Below are 15,838 nucleotides of genomic sequence, written 5' to 3' on the forward strand. Positions count from 1 at the left end.
GTAAATAACCAGAGGATGAGTGCAGGGATCCATTTAGACCAGCTCATGTGGATGGACCCAAGCAAAAACATCCCTTAATTATTTGTCACTTATAAGTCCCTGTACTAACCAGTAAACCACAATGCCATTTGGGGGTCCAGGAGTTAATGTCAGCTCTAGTGTCTAGTGCTTCCTTCATCTTCTGGTGATTTCCACTTACCTAATGCACAACCTCCATAAAATGTGGCTGGAAGTCATGTTGAAGAAGTCTAGGGATGATTTATGGTATCGGTAGTATACCAGGGTATATCCTCCCTCAAGGGGACCTGGCCTGCCCTTCATTCAAGATGCTATGGAAATGGGAACTGACTCATGTTATGGAATTGGCTGAGGGACCACAACTCTCATGTTGATTCAGGTCACACATGTTCATCAGACCTAGAGCTTTTCTCCTGATTCAAATCAAGCAGGGTATTAGTAGACTTCCCATTTATTTCAGCCCTAGAGATAGCACATGAGCAAATGTAAAAAATCTCTGTGTACCAAACCATTCTAATGATCCCTTTCATTTTGCTGTTCATTGTGAAAAACACGCTCACTTTATCTCTGCCAATGAAGTGTTTCCACTTGACCAATGATGCCCCACGATCCCATTAGCCTCACTGAATTTAGGGAGCCCATTATGACGACATAATTTCCCTCTCTCATTCCTGGCCTGCAGAGAAGAGTAGCTACAGAGCATTCCAAGACTGCTAACGCTCCCCTCACCAATACGTTTCTTAAACCTCTGGCAAAGGAAGTGTCCTCTGAGCCCTCCCAGGGCACATAGGGGGTTTGGGTGAGCAGATCTTATGTGATAAATCCACTCCAGCGGTCTGGCATTCCTATGCCTTTGTAAACCTTCTACAGCGGTGGTTCTCAGCTGGGGACACTTTTGGTCCCCCCTCCCAGGAAACATGTGGCAGTGTCTTGAGACTTTTTTAAGGAGCTGTGTTATGAATGAGCCCCATGTGGCTGGTGCACACGGAGGTATCAAGGCACGTTTTTTTTTTTGTTTTTTTTTTTTGCGGTACGCAGGCCTCTTACTGTTGTGGCCTCTCCCGCTGCGGAGCACATGCTCCGGACGTGCAGGCTCAGAAGCCATGTCTCATGGGCTCAGCCGCTCCGCGGCACGTGGGATCTTCCTGGACCGGGGCACGAACCCGTGTCCCCTGCATCGGCAGGCAGACTCTCAACCACTGCGCCACCAGGGAAGCCCTCAAGGCACCTTTTATTGTTACAACTAGGGTGGCAGGGAAGAATATGTGCCACTGGCCCATCTTACATTGCACAGGACAGCTCCCAACAACAAAGAGCTATCCAGTTCAAAATGTCAGTCATGCCAACGTCAAGAAATTTTGCTACAACATACTTAGAAAGTTCTGGCATTTTGACTTCAGCATACGCTAACTTTGGGTACAGGTTTCAGTCATTTGAGCAAACTGTTGAAGGCATTCCCAGGTACCCAAGCTAACATGCTGAGTCTGGAATGGGTGTTGAATGCACTCGTATCAACAAATCCAGCCTAATCCAATATTACATTACTTCCACCTGCTTCAATACCTACAAAGTTCACAATCACACATTATTTCTGAGGTTTCTATTGATATAAATTATAAAATTCCTTATTTTAGCAGATACAGTGTCTCCTCATGGTCATACTTTATACCCGGTGGGTACCCACCCCTTCCCTGCTCCCTTCCCCATTTCAAGGACTCTAGTCTGATTACTAGGTCTAGAAATACGAAAGGTAGTGGGGGCAAGTCTTGAGGATCTACAGTCCCCTGCAAGGAAACTATCTCAGAGTAGAGGCAGACTTTCTTCTAATAGCACAGGAAGCTCAACTAAGAGGTCACAGGTCAGAGGTCATAGGCCTCAGCTTTGTTGGAATCTGCCCATATATTTCCACCTCAAATTTCCAGGATTCCACTCCTTCCCACTGATGCCCTATGACATTAAGAGAATCTACAAGGTTGTGAATCAATGTGTTGTCATTCAGCCACTGACTGAATTTGACTTTGGATCCCCTTTAAAAAAAAAAAGGAAGGAAAGAAAGAAATGCTGATTATAACAAGTCCCCCAGAGTGTTGCTATGTAGCCAAGCTCAAAGCTAAGACAGAAAATCCCCAGCAGTAAAAATAGATTTCGAGCTCAAGCTATCAAGTGGGAGTTGAAACTGAAGGCCCTACAAAGGCCAATGGAACTGGATACAAAGCTAAAGATTTAGTCTTTAGCATAGATGGGAGTCAAGGTTAGTTAGAGGAAGCTATGCACTGGGAGTGAGTAGTGTACTCAACACTAAGAATGGAAGAGCAGCTCTTTCATTGAATGTGAAGAAAGAAACAGGTAGTCCCTAGTTGCTACCACTGTCTTTGAACCAAACTAAAGAACAAGGTCAACCAGAAGGGCAGATATGAGAATCAAAAAGGAAACCTCTCTGGAATCCTCACTGAACCAAGTCTAAGTTCTGCTCTACTTGTGGTCTTTCACTTACAGAGACAAACCTTTTGGGCTTACCACAGGGATCGACAGACTTTTTCTCTGAAGGGCCAGAAAGTAAATACTTTAGGCTTTGTGGGCCACAGTGCTCGTCACAACCACTAAACACTGTCAGCACAATGGGAAACATTCAAAGATGGTAAATAAATGGATGGGCCAATAAAGAGCTTTTATGTTCCAATAAAGCTTTAAAGGCAATGAGCCAGATTGGGCTCACAGGAGGTAGTTTTCCAGCCCTTGACTTAACTCACTAAACTACAAATTACCTTGAGAGTTGGTGGGCTACCCTGATATCTACCAAACAAAACAAAACAAAACATGAAAGGCCTAGGATTTCTGACATCTAATGCAATGCAATTTGCAGTAGCATGGACTTTACATACACATGTGAAGGTGTGGTCTAGGAAACCAGTCTTGGAAACCTGCCTCTCACATTAGATATACCTTTTGCTGAGTAAAGCCCTTTAACCAAGTAAGTGTTAAACATCAGTGAAATGACTAAGAAGTAGGAAATGGTATGCAAACCTCCTCCTTAACAACTTGTTCCCATCATTCTCGGTTTCTTCCCTATGCACATTTTTCCTTAGGGAATCGTTGATAAATTTTACCTCTAAAACTTACCTATTTCCACTCTCTATCTTCAGGATTTGCCCAATCACTGTTACTTTGTAAACAATTAAAAAAAATTTGGGGGGGGTAAATTCCTTTTTTCCCACAGCTAATGGTTTTCTGTGTCATAGTGTCTGGAATTACCCAACTACTTCCCCAGTCAGACCAAGCACTTGAAAGGACAAGCTGGTACCCCAGGCTCTCCATTCACCCAGTAAGGAAGTCTGACGGGGAGAACTAGGATGTGTAAATTTCTACTGTTGGAATTAAAACAGAATATTCTGGGCTGCATGGATTTATGCTAAACTTCAAATGCATTAATTATAAATATACAGTTACATTGACTAATATTCTGTATCTCTGAATAACCATATAAATTTTTTCTTTTTATAACTGATTTCTAGAGGTCTATTCCTTAATTTTGTCCATATATATATACCTCATGATGATAGGATTTCTTACTGAGGGATTAATATGTTCTTAGTAATTTTTAATATATTTTACATTATTTTACTACCTATGTTACTATAAAAATAACAGTATTTTATTGGAAAATTGATGCTCAATGAAAAATTTAAAATATGGAAGTTAAATGTGGAAAAAATCCCTGAAAATCTTGCCACTGTTTACATAAGGGTGAATATCCCTTTACAGATGATAGGATGCATTAACACACACACATACGTGTTTGATTAAGGTATGTGATGTACCTAAAATACATTAAACTGTTACATGCTTCTGTCATTAAGTTTATGCCATCATTTTAACAGATCTGTTATTACATAGGTATCTTAAAATATAAAGAAATTCCTATTGAATATTTCACTTTTACAAAATTTAGTAACACTGACGTGCTACTCACCTTTTCTATTTGAATTTCCTAATTATAAGGTCCTATTTTATGATTTCTATATTAAAGGGACGCACATTCTATATTTTGATATGTACTCACCAACTTCACTTTGAAAATCAATTTTTCAATCCACCGCTAGGAAAAAGTGTGCACGTCAGTCACTGAATAAATATGTTTGATGAAATTACCAAATTTCAACAAATAATTTTTTTCTTTTTATCTCAGGCCAGAGAGAAGGAGTAAAGAGATACAGAACTTGACAAAAGTAATCTACTTCAAACAGCCTCTTTTCTCTACTTAAGAAGTCTTGATGAAAGTAATGCTAAAACCCTTGGGAGACAATCACATCAAAACCTAGATGGAAATGTGGTGAATAAGAAACCAACGATCATTTCATTTACTAAGAAATGTTTGTCCTCTGTCACTGTCATTAGTAACTCTTTCTGACACTTAAACCTCTGCCTTGACATTCTTGATAAAAGGGTCAACAGTATGTTTTCTGTATTGCAAGATGAACAATCCATTTTCAGTAAGTCTATACTGTCACAAAAGATAACTGAATTTGTACTGTAAAAAATTAACAGAATATTAGACAAAGTCCAAGATAAGATCCAACTTGAAGTGAGGCTGGGGGGAGACAAATGGAGCTAATCATAACAGGATGATGCCACATTCATATTACAAATTGCAATACTGAGTGGTTTTCTAACACTTCAACTTTTTGTCTCCCTGGATTACTTTTAAGGCCACATTTAGGTTAACTGCTCTGAATACAAATTTTTATGAAATTTTGGAGGGGATTGCAACATAATTTTCAAAAAGTTTTTCCTCATTAATTGGACAAATATCGAGCACCTACGAAGTAGCTGACAATGTTCAGACTGTAGATTCAGAACAAACGTCTCTGCATTCGTGGAGTTTATGTTGTAATGGGCATAAATTTTGGCACGTCCATCATACTTTTTTTGTACAAGCCCTGCTAAAACTCATACTAAGGCTTCTCCCCTGAGTAATATTTGATAGAGGTCAAAGTTCAAACTTACTACACCATTTACCAGGGTTCTCTGCTGTGTGGCCTCCTGACTACTGGGACATGTTGAGCTATGGCTGAAACACTGACTTTAATGAAACAAATGATTTGTTTTTCTTTTGAACTTGATGACTGGAAGAATTCACATGACACCTGAGTTGTTTTTTTTGTTTTTTTTTAATCATTTTATGGAAATTTTTTCGTGTGTGGGCTCTCTGATGGTCTTACCACTCCTATCACTTTTATAGGATTTATCAGCAGCATGGATTCTGTGATGAATTGTTAGATTGGAGCGCCAACTGAAGCTCTTACCACAGGTCTCACATTTGTAAGGCTTCTCCCCTGTGTGCACTCTCTGATGAGACTGTAGCTGTGAAGACCGACTGAAGACCTTACTGCATCTGTTACATCTGTATGGCTTCTCTCCAGTATGAACACTCTGATGAAGCTGAAGACTTGAGGCCTGACTGAAGTGCTTCCCACACTCCCCACACTTATATGGTTTCTCTCCTGTGTGGACTCTCTGATGCATGTCGAGGTTCAGGCTCCACTTGAAACCCTTCCCACACTCCTCACATTTGTATGGCTTTTCTCCAGTATGGACTTTTTGATGGGCTTGAAGGTGTGAACTCCGACCGAAGCTCTTCCCACACTCTTCACATTTGAATGGTTTTTCTCCACTATGGACTCTCTGATGGGCCAGAAGATTTGAGGCCTGCCTGAAGACTTTCCCACACTCCTCACAATTATACGGTTTCTCTCCGGTGTGTATTCTGCAGTGAATTTTAAGATCTGCTCTACGACTGAATCCCTTCCCACACTCTTCACATTTGTATGGTTTCTCACCGGTATGGATCAGCTGGTGGATCTGAAGTCGTGAACTCTGATTGAAGCCCTGCCCACACTCCTCACACTTGTAAGGTTTCTCTACACTGTGGGCCTTCTGATGGATTTGAAGATATGAACTCTGACTGAAGCCCTTCCCACATACCTCACATTTATAGGGCTTCTCCCCTGTGTGGACAACCAGATGAACTTGGTAATGGGAGTTCCTTCTGAAGCTCTTCCCACACTCATTACATTTGTATGGTTTCTCTCCTGTATGGACTCTTTGATGTGCCTGAAGGTTTGAACTCAGAGTAAAGCCTTTACCACACACATTACATATGTATGATTTCTCTCCAGTGTGGACTCCCTGATGGGCCTGAAGACTTGAAGGCCGACTAAAGCCTTTCCCACATTCCTCACATTTGTAGGGTTTTTCTCCTGTGTGGACTCTCTGATGAATGTATAGATTTGAGCTACAAATGAAGCCCTTCCCACACTCCTCACATTTGTATGGTTTCTCTCCCGTATGGACTCTCTGATGGGACTGAAGGTGTGAATTCCGACTGAAGCTCTTATCACACGTGTCACATTTGAATGGTTTCTCCCCAGTGTGGACTCTCTGATGGTCCTGAAGGTGAGAGGCCTGACTGAAGGCCCTCCCACACTCCTCACAATTGTAAGGTTTCTCTCCTGTGTGGACTTTACAATGAATAGTAAGTGCTGACCTACGACTGAAGACTTTCCCACATTCCCCACATTTGAACGGTTTCTCTACAGTGTGGACTTTCTGAGGAGTCTGCAGCTGTGAGCTCTGACTGAACTCCTTGCCACACTCATCACACTCACTGTGTTTTCCTCCCATGTGAACTCTCTGATGAATATGAAGAACCGAGCTGTAACGGAAGCCTTTTCCACACTCACTGCACATATGAGACTTCTCTTTTGAGTGTAACTGCTGGTGAAGATCAAAGGTGGAGAGATCAGTGAACGTTTCTTTACATTCATTACACTGGTAAGGTTTTTGTCCTGTGTGAATCATAGTATTCTGATCCAGTGTTGAAACCCTCATGCTATCTTTTCTATAATCACTGTAGCCGTAAGATTTTGGACACTTGTGTACTCCGTGAGCATCAAGGTGATGTGAAATCCAACTGATGGTGTCAACATCCTCTTTACACTGACACAGTTTATTTTTCATGGAAATTTGCTGGTGTCTATTCTGATAATTCTGTGACTCAGTCAATGAAGTTTTCCTCCAAGAATCCTGGGCTCTCAAAGTTGCAAACCTTGGATTTCCAGTATTACTGGGATCACCTGCTTTATCATTTAATATATGGTTCTCATCTTCAGAAATTTGAATAGAGAGTCCTGCCCCAATCTGGCAGGGGGAATCAACTTGTTTGTGGAACTGACAACTATTTATCATGGAGTCTTGGCATCTGGTTAAGTCATTTGCAATTTGTTGCCAGATTTGCCGGCAGGAAAGCTCTTCACGTGATCCTCTGTCTTGAACGGCCCTCAACTCACTTTGATTGTTTTCTTCTATAAGGACAGAGAATTCAGAGATGTGGACACGTGAAAGCTTTGTTCAAAGATTCAAGATTTTACACTTAAGACACAGTATGAGACTTTAATGAACCTGAGGATGGTTCAGCTTATCTTTCACATGACAAATGAAGTTCTCTGGTTTATATACTAACAGAAACCAAGAGACGGTCCATTAAACTCCTAAATACTTAGCATTAATGAAACCCATTTAAAACCAAATGACTACCATCTGACATACTATTTAAATCATCTTTCAAAAATTACATGTCATTCCTACCACAATACAGTATCAATAAAGACAAGCATTTTCCTGTGCTCACAGCTTTAACAGTGCCTGGCAGTTAGTCAGGGCTTAAGAAATGCATGCACAGGTGAACTCAGTTTGATTTCTAGGATTCTCTACAATTCTGAATCCCAGGTTAAGTTTGAACCAAGTCAGAGAAGCGAAAGAGCTTTTACAAGTCAGGTATCAGATACAGGAAAAGGACTGGAAAGTACAGTTTTGCTTAAGTTGAAAGGCTGCACCAGAGGTGGCAGTACACCAAGGGGGTTAGTGCTGAGGAGAATATGAAAGGTGCTAAAAATCGGGACTTCCCCAGTGGCACAGTGGTTAATAATCTTCCTGCCAGTGCAGAGACACAGGTTCGAGCCCTGGTCCGGAAAGATCCCACATGCCGCGGAGCAACTAAGCCCGTGAGCCACAACTACTGAGCCTGCACTCTAGAGCCCATGAGCCACAACTACTGAGACCGTGTGCCACAACTACTGAAGCCCACATGCCTAGAGCCCGCGCTCTGCAATAAGGAAGCCACTGCAATGAGAAGCCTGCGCACCACAACAAAGAGCTGCTCCCACTCGCCACAACTAGAGAAAAACCCGTGTGCAGCAACGAAGACCCAATGCAACCAAAAATATATTAATTTTAAAAAAAGGTTATAAGAATCAGTGGGGGTAAAAAAAAGCATGAAGACCTATGCACTGGATCCTTCTGGGGCATTTGTGCTGCCTAATACGTTCCCACACTCCCCCTGCCAAGTAGGAGTCAAAATTTAGAGGCTAGGGAAGAATGCTGTCTCTTTAAAAACAGCATGGAAAATTTTTGGACACAGATACATTGGTCTTTAACAAGAATGAGTTCCGAAGTGAAGAATGGGGTTTATGAGGGAGCTGGGAATAAATTCCATAGCTTGTGAGAAGTATTGAGAAGAAACAGACTAGAAACTATTAAAGAATGATCAAAGCACTCAAGGTGACATTATCTAAAATGCCTTCTACAAGATACATACAAATGCACACACACACACACACACACAATGTTTGTAGAGCTAACAAAGATCGATTTCTTATTAGTGAGGTGGGCTTTGGAGGAAGCAAATGGGACGCATCCGGGCAAATCTTTTAAGGGAAAGGCTAACTCACCAGCTGGCTGTTTTCTGAGACCTGTTCTCCCCTGGTATAAAGGATAAGGAAATAGAATTTTCTTTCCTTCTATGGGAGAGCTACCTAAGAAGTAGACATAAGAATCCTCATTCAAAACAGTATTTCCTCCCCAAATGAATATGCTCTGCTACTACGAGCTCAAGGAAAGTCACAGGGAAAGCATTTTACTCAGTTTGGTTATAATTACAGGTTCTATACATGTTTTTTGTGCAAGTTGATGAGGGCCAACTTGTACAGAAAGGCAAACACACACATACACACATCATGGGCACCTGAGAAGTTAGAATTAGGCTAGGAATTCATTTGAAGACAAAACAACATTTGGCAATATCCCTTATTCACTCGGATTTGTTCACTGCCTACTAGCTATTTTCATGGAAGGCTAATTTCTCTATCCATTAACTCATTCGTTTATTCAAGAAATATTTAAGAGTCCCTGTCATGTACCAAGACTATGCTAAGCACTGAGGCTAGTGAGCAATAAACATAACAGACCAAATTCCTCCTCCACTCCTGGATTACCCTCCAGTGGAAGAAAGAGAGGTGAGAAACAGGTGAACAAAAATGTACATGAGTGAAACGCTTAGAGACAAAACAAAGCAGGGCAGAGAGAGTAAGAAAGAGAGGACTGTATTTTCCATAGGGTGGTCAGAGGACAGCCCTCTCATCATCTTTAAGGTGACTGACTGAAAGAAGTAAAGAGGCCTAAAAGATTACAGGTGAAAGAGTATTCCAGGCAGAGAGAAGGACAAGGAAAACGCTCTGTGGCAGAAGCATCCTTTGCAGGTCTGGAAAAGACAGGGTAAGAGGGAGGAGAGGTGATGTATTCAGGGAGGTGGTTGGGAATGAACAGCAGCCCACAGAAGATTCTAGAAGCCACTTTAAGTTGTTTTTATTCTAAGTAAAAGAAGCCACAAGAGAATTTTGAAACAAGAACATAACCTGACTTAAAGTTACAAAAGATCACTTTGCCACTTAAAGAACAAACTGTGGGAGGAGAAGGGTGGGAACAGGTGACCAGTACAAAGATTATGCAATAATCCTGGAAAGAGATTTCCAACTGGGACCAGGTGATGGACAGCACAGGGCTGGTGAGAAGCAAAACAGATAGCGAGCTAACCACAAGAACTCACGACTGCTTGGTTCTTACCTAGATTTCTATCTGGGTTGCTGAATTCATCAACCAAAGCCTCTCTTCTCTTTCTATATTTTTTGTATCTCATCTGAAGAATGAGAACATGCAAAGTCACAAGTTAACATGAACGGGCTAGAGCTAAAGTTTACTAGAAATTTGAGTTCCAACTGCATATTCAAGATATTGAAAGCCGTGTTTTTCAAACTTTGTATCATGACCCATTGAAGAAACAGCATTTATTTCACAACCTAGATACACATGTAGAAGTATACATTACTAAAACGAAGCTTGAATGACCTATTTCTAACCAATGTCTATTTTCATGAAATCTGTTCCCACTGGCTCTCACACCACTCATGCCATCGCCCAGTTTTTGCTGCAATGTGTTGTACTCTTCCTAAGAAACTCTGATATTTTCTATACTACTTTATTTCATTAAAAAGTCACACGTAGGGCTCAATAAATTGGCTTTATAATCCACTAATGGCAGGGAGGAAAATCTGAAAAAGAATACACAAGGTACAACAAGATACTGTCGATTTACAGTTCTTTTACAAAATAAATGAAAAGGACCTGAAACACACTGTTTAGAAAGACCAGAGGCATCCTCTCGTGTCCCACAGGAATTGTAAAAGTCTGGTCCCCAAACTCAGGGAACCATCTCAAGAGGCCCAAAGCCTTGAAACACCACGGTCACAAAGACACTCGCAGAGAAAGGCTGTCCTCACCCACTGAGACCAGGTTCCGGAAGTTTTCCACCATCACATCCTGGTATAGCTTCCTCTGGGCCGAGTCCAGCAGCCCCAGCTCCTCCTCTGTGAAGGCCACGGCCACGTCCTTGAAAGTCACCGCCTCCTACGACAAACAACACCACCTCAATCTTATACCCAGTGGCCAGTGGAAGAGGGGCAGCCCCGAGGAGAGGAGGAAGGTGGGAAGTTGCTCTGGCTCCTGTGCGGTGTGCAGACTCCCCAGCACCCCCTCCCTTCCATCCTGCCAATGCCACACACTTTCCTCAGCCTCACCGGACGTGTGGCTATGAAACAGAAAGCGTTGTGTATTTACCTGGGGCTCTCAGACAACTCATGAGTAAACTCCCTAGAATTCTAACCACTGGATCCTGAACTAAAAAGCTTTCACTTTTTAATTATTATTGCCAAGCGCCCCAGAAACAGTTACCAATTTAGTCCCGGCAGTATTTCATGGCACCTGCTTTCTCATTGAGGTAGGAACCAGATGAGAAGGAGTGTTATACGTGGAAATTAACCAAAAGGCCATGCCAGGTCTCTGAATGAAAACTCTCTCTTTCCCCGTTTCTGTCTTTTGCTTGAATGCAATCCTCTGACTCCAGACCCTTGGTTTTCTGGGTGAGTCTGAGTTGGTTCCTCCTTTTTTCACAACCCCTATTCTTTATATTTAAAACAAAGATGAAACCAAGCACCTCTTTATACAATTGTTCTGAGGTGTCTATGCAGTGACAAGTGCTTTAAGTACCACTGGATTTTTTAAACTAAGGTCATGTATTACTCTGATTAGAAAAAAAAATAAGATGGAAAAAGAAAGAAACCAGTAAATAAAATACACAAAGGGTCTGACTCAAACATGGGGAAGACTGAATCTAACTCTGGTCATGAGAAAACTTCTAACAATACGTTATTTTTTCTGCGTGAAGCAGCAGTTTGATCCTGCTGTGCTGTGCCGTATTTGGATATTCTACCAAAAAACATCCAAGGCACCACATATAAAACATACCTCTTCAATTCTGAATACCTAAACCTAGTATGTTAAGGGCAAAAAGAGGCAATATTCTTCAGAACAGATATTTTGGTAAAAAGGTTAAATCAGGAACACTGTCACTGTAGTGTTCCTAAAACAGTAAAAGTCTTTAAACTAAATGTCTGTGAATAAAGAATAGTTTAAAAAATAGGTGCTTAAGTTTGTGGGAACAGGATAAAGCAATTAAAAGTGAATGTTAGCTAGTATTAAACGAAAAAAACAATTTAAAACTGTATCTATGTTATAAATACAAATACACAGCTATGAATACATATGATGAGGAGATTACAGAAATATAAAAGCAGCTAATTTGTAAGCAGGTAAGCAGTAAAGTGGAAGATGTCCTTCATTTCCCTTAATTTTTCTTTTACTTGTGAAATAAAAAAATGATGAAATAAAACAAAAATTAAAACTGAAACCAATTAAATGTAACAGGAATTTTTTAAAAAGCACACATGGCATACTCAGGTCCTCATATGCTTAGACTCTCCTTGAAAGAGAAAAACCCATATGGAACTATACCCAATATTTTGTAATAACCTATAAGAGAAAAGAATCTGAAAATATATGTATATGTATGTATAACTGAATCACTTTGCTGTACACCTCAAATTAACACAACATTGTAAATCAACTATACTCCAATCAAAAAAAAAGAGGAAAACCTGTGTCCAATCTGAGTACAAAAATGGCGTTTTTAACAGCAAGAAAGGCAAGCTCTACTCACCTGGAATGTGCTCATTTTCTCTCTCCTTCTGGGGAAGTGCAGAGTCCTAGCAAGACAGACAGGGAAAGAAGAAAGAAGTCAATGGAAACTGGTTAAAAAAAAAAAAAGTCACTAACCCACATGGTGCTTATTGTGAATTACCAAGGCTCCCAGTCCTCGGAGTGGCTACAGCTGATTATGCTTGATGAGCAGAGCCCCACACGGATACCAGATGCCCCCGTGACCCCTCTCAGTGGCTGTGTGAGGAATGACCTGCCCATCCACACACAGTGGCTCCCTCACAGTGTGCCTGCAGCTTCCATAGTGGTTATTCTTATTCTGGGTATGGTGTAAACAGAGACCATGTAAGTAAGAGTAGGTTTTGGAGTCAATATGCATGGGCTGTGATCAGGCTACGCCATTCACTAGCAGTGTCATCCTGGGCAAGTTATTAACATCTCTTCGCCTCAGTTCTGTCATCTGCAGGTGGGGGAGAACAATGGCATCCACCTCGTGAGATCATTGTAAGGTAGAAAGCTCTGAGAACACCATCGTCAGGGTTTCTTATTTCTTAGCAACTGTGGTGAAGCAGATGATATTTTAGTTAGAAATTATCCTTAGAGATGTGATTTCTACCAGCAGAACACTGTCAGACATGTGGAGGTCATAGTTGTTGCCCTGTTATGTGAGAGTCTTCAGACTTCTGAAAAGCTCTGCTTGTCTTCCTAAAGATTTTGTTACTGCAACAATAATATTTAAATTGACATGGACAACTTTTTACAAAAGATATAAAAATACGTTGTTTCTTTTTAAACAGGAAGTACCGTTTTGACAATTATGCACAGAGGTAAAGAGAACTAATAAAAGCCAGGATTCTGCAACAATCAAAAATAGTTTGATAGTCCATACCTAATTCAAATTAAGAGACAGGAATCTGAATTGTAATTATATCATAATAAATATAGGAAAGTTTAAGAAATAAGTGGGTAAGGCTCCACGTTCCCAATGCAGGGGGCCCGGGTTCGATCTAGTACAAAAGGTGGTAATGATTCCGCTCCCCAAAGCCTGGGAGAGATATATCTTCACAACTGCTAACGGCCTGCATTTTGACTCCACGCTTGCTAGCTGTCTTCTGCTCAATTCAGGATTTTGAAAGGGGCCCTGACAGTTGACAATAACTAGTGGGGGAATAAAATCACTGGACTAAGGAGGGCTTTGGTGAATCCAGCTCAGTTTTATCTGTGACATCCAGCAGGGTCAATTTGCTCGGCCTCAGTTTCCAGAAAAGACCCTCTCTTGAGCTTCTCGAATTTTCACGTGCATGTGAATTACTGCGGGATCTTGTTGGAACGCAGCCTCCTGGGCCCCCTATGCAGAAATTATAAATCAGAAGGTCTTGAATGGGGCTCAAGGCTGGGCATTTCTATCCAAGTGATGCCAGTGCCACTGGTTTGTGGACCACAATTTGAGTAGCACTGCAGTGTAACATCAGTCCCACACAAAACAGCCTCCACTACACAGAAACATACACAAAGAGTAACCAGACAAAAAGGCACTAAAACATTAACAACTGTTATCTTTACATCCTAAAGTAATAGATAATTAAAATTTTTCGTTACGTATATATCCGCATTTTTCCATAATGATTATGCTATTTCTATGATATACATATTATTTGAAATAAAATAAATGACCCAGTTGAGAAAACTATCTTAAAAACTCATAAAATAGGGCTTCCCTGGTGGCGCAGTGGTTGAGAGTCCGCCTGCCGATGCAGGGGACACGGGTTCGTGCCCCGGCCCAGGAAGATCCCACATGCTGCAGAGCGGCTAGGCCCAGTGAGCCATGGCCGCTGAGCCTGCGCATCTGGAGCCTGGGCGTCCGGAGCCTGTGCTCCGCAACAGGAGAGGCCACAACAGTGAGAGGCCCGCGTACCGCAAAAAAACCCCTCATAAAATAGCCTAAATCTTGCTCTCAAGGTACCAACCTACTTTCATGATATGATTCTAGCCAGTACCCTATGCTCAAAGAGAATGTACCAAAGGGATTAGCAAACTCAGGTGCTGGACTCAAACTGCCTGGGTCCCAACCCCAGCTCTGCCTCCTACCATCTGGGTGAGGATGGGCCAACAGGGTTGTGTTCCCTGCCCGCATCTCCTCATAGTTAAAGTAGAGAAAACAGCAGTACCAATTCACAGAGCCACTGCCTGATGGAAATGTGTTCATTTGCATAAAGCTTTTAGAATGGAAATTAGTGACCAAGGCTCAGTTATAATCGTTACCCATGTCCGATACGTTCTACAATTTATATGAATATCTTAAGTAGAAGAATGCCAAGTCCTACTCACGTAGGGCTCTGTTGCCTCTTCCTCCATGCAGTGCTTTTTGAGAAGTCAGGGCTGGAGAAGGGAAGGAGACTGTGAAATACCAGGGCTGTGTTTCCATCCCCAATAATTCATACCGCAGCCCCTTCCGCCCCCGTACCAGCTAGAAGTCCTCTCCTTCCAAAACAGGCCAGGAGTCCAGGACAATTCAGCTTCCTGGGCTCACAGAATCCCGCTGCGAAATGGGTGCCTCCCTTATTAGAGTAGTATTAATAAAAACAATGTATCAGGTAGTTGTAGACCTTTTACTTGTGCTATCTCGTTTTTTCTCACAACACTATATTAAGAAGGCATTCCTTTTTTCTCCCTTTTACCGAACAGCAACGGAGGCACAGACGAGTTAAGCAACTCACCCAATGTGACGTCGTATGAAGTGGTAGGGCTAGCTCATACGTGGGGGACGGGGTCAGGTTAGGGGTGAAGAAAACCGGGGAGACCCTAAAACCCCAGGAGGCACGACCTGAGCCCACCCCATCCCGAGTACGTTACCAAACGCAAAGAAGCTCCGCCCGGGGGACGTATATCACCACTCTAGGCTCTCAAACCTCCGCTTTTAGCCTCTCCTCTTTCTCCACAAATGAAAGGTCTGGAAATGTTGGCCCCAGGCGCATGTCGAGGAAGCTTAAATGGGTCGTGAAGAGCCGACCTGAAACACCATAATCAGGCAAAAGATGGCTGCTACGTTGTCCTCCTGGGGCGGAAGTGCCTGCGACTAACCCGGAGCTCCTGGACCACATTTCCCATAATTCCGCGGGGAAACGTTTACAGCGAGGCGTTACTGTAGCTGCAGTATATGGGACTACACGAGTTTACGAGCTCTGGACTACATGTCCCAGAATGCAAGGGTGGGTGTGGGTGTGTCTACCGGCACGAGCTCTGGACTACATGTCCCACAAGGCTGTGTGTGTGTGTGTGTGCGTGTGCGTGTGTACGTACGTATGTGTACCGGCTACAGTACCGCCTTTCTGCACTACACTTCCCCCGAAGTTTCGAGGGGAAAACGGACAGAGCC

At 42.2% G+C, this 15,838-nt stretch overlaps 1 protein-coding gene across 7 annotated transcripts in view; it reads right to left on the minus strand.

Annotated features, from left to right (window-relative positions):
* LOC137214349 (zinc finger protein 227) overlaps window positions 1-15,838 on the minus strand; it is a 119,841-nt gene that overhangs the window by 44,535 nt on the left and 59,468 nt on the right. The window contains exons 1-5 of one of the 7 annotated variants that reach the window (XM_067717935.1): window positions 15,372-15,832; window positions 14,927-15,020; window positions 14,791-14,841; window positions 12,464-12,509; window positions 10,689-10,815 (exon numbers count right to left, since the gene is read on the minus strand). In XM_067717935.1, coding sequence (XP_067574036.1) covers window positions 10,689-10,815; window positions 12,464-12,478 — 142 coding nt within the window. In that variant the 5' untranslated portion in view covers window positions 12,479-12,509; window positions 14,791-14,841; window positions 14,927-15,020; window positions 15,372-15,832. Of the gene's footprint in view, window positions 1-5,167; window positions 7,380-9,975; window positions 10,049-10,688; window positions 10,816-12,463; window positions 12,510-14,790; window positions 14,842-14,926; window positions 15,021-15,315; window positions 15,837-15,838 lie in introns of those variants that run through there. The other 6 variants (XM_067717932.1, XM_067717946.1, XM_067717970.1 and 3 more) reach the window with 6 other exon arrangements.

This window comes from Pseudorca crassidens, chromosome 20 (genome assembly GCF_039906515.1).
Source record: "Pseudorca crassidens isolate mPseCra1 chromosome 20, mPseCra1.hap1, whole genome shotgun sequence".
In the NCBI taxonomy this organism is placed as follows: domain Eukaryota; kingdom Metazoa; phylum Chordata; class Mammalia; order Artiodactyla; family Delphinidae; genus Pseudorca; species Pseudorca crassidens.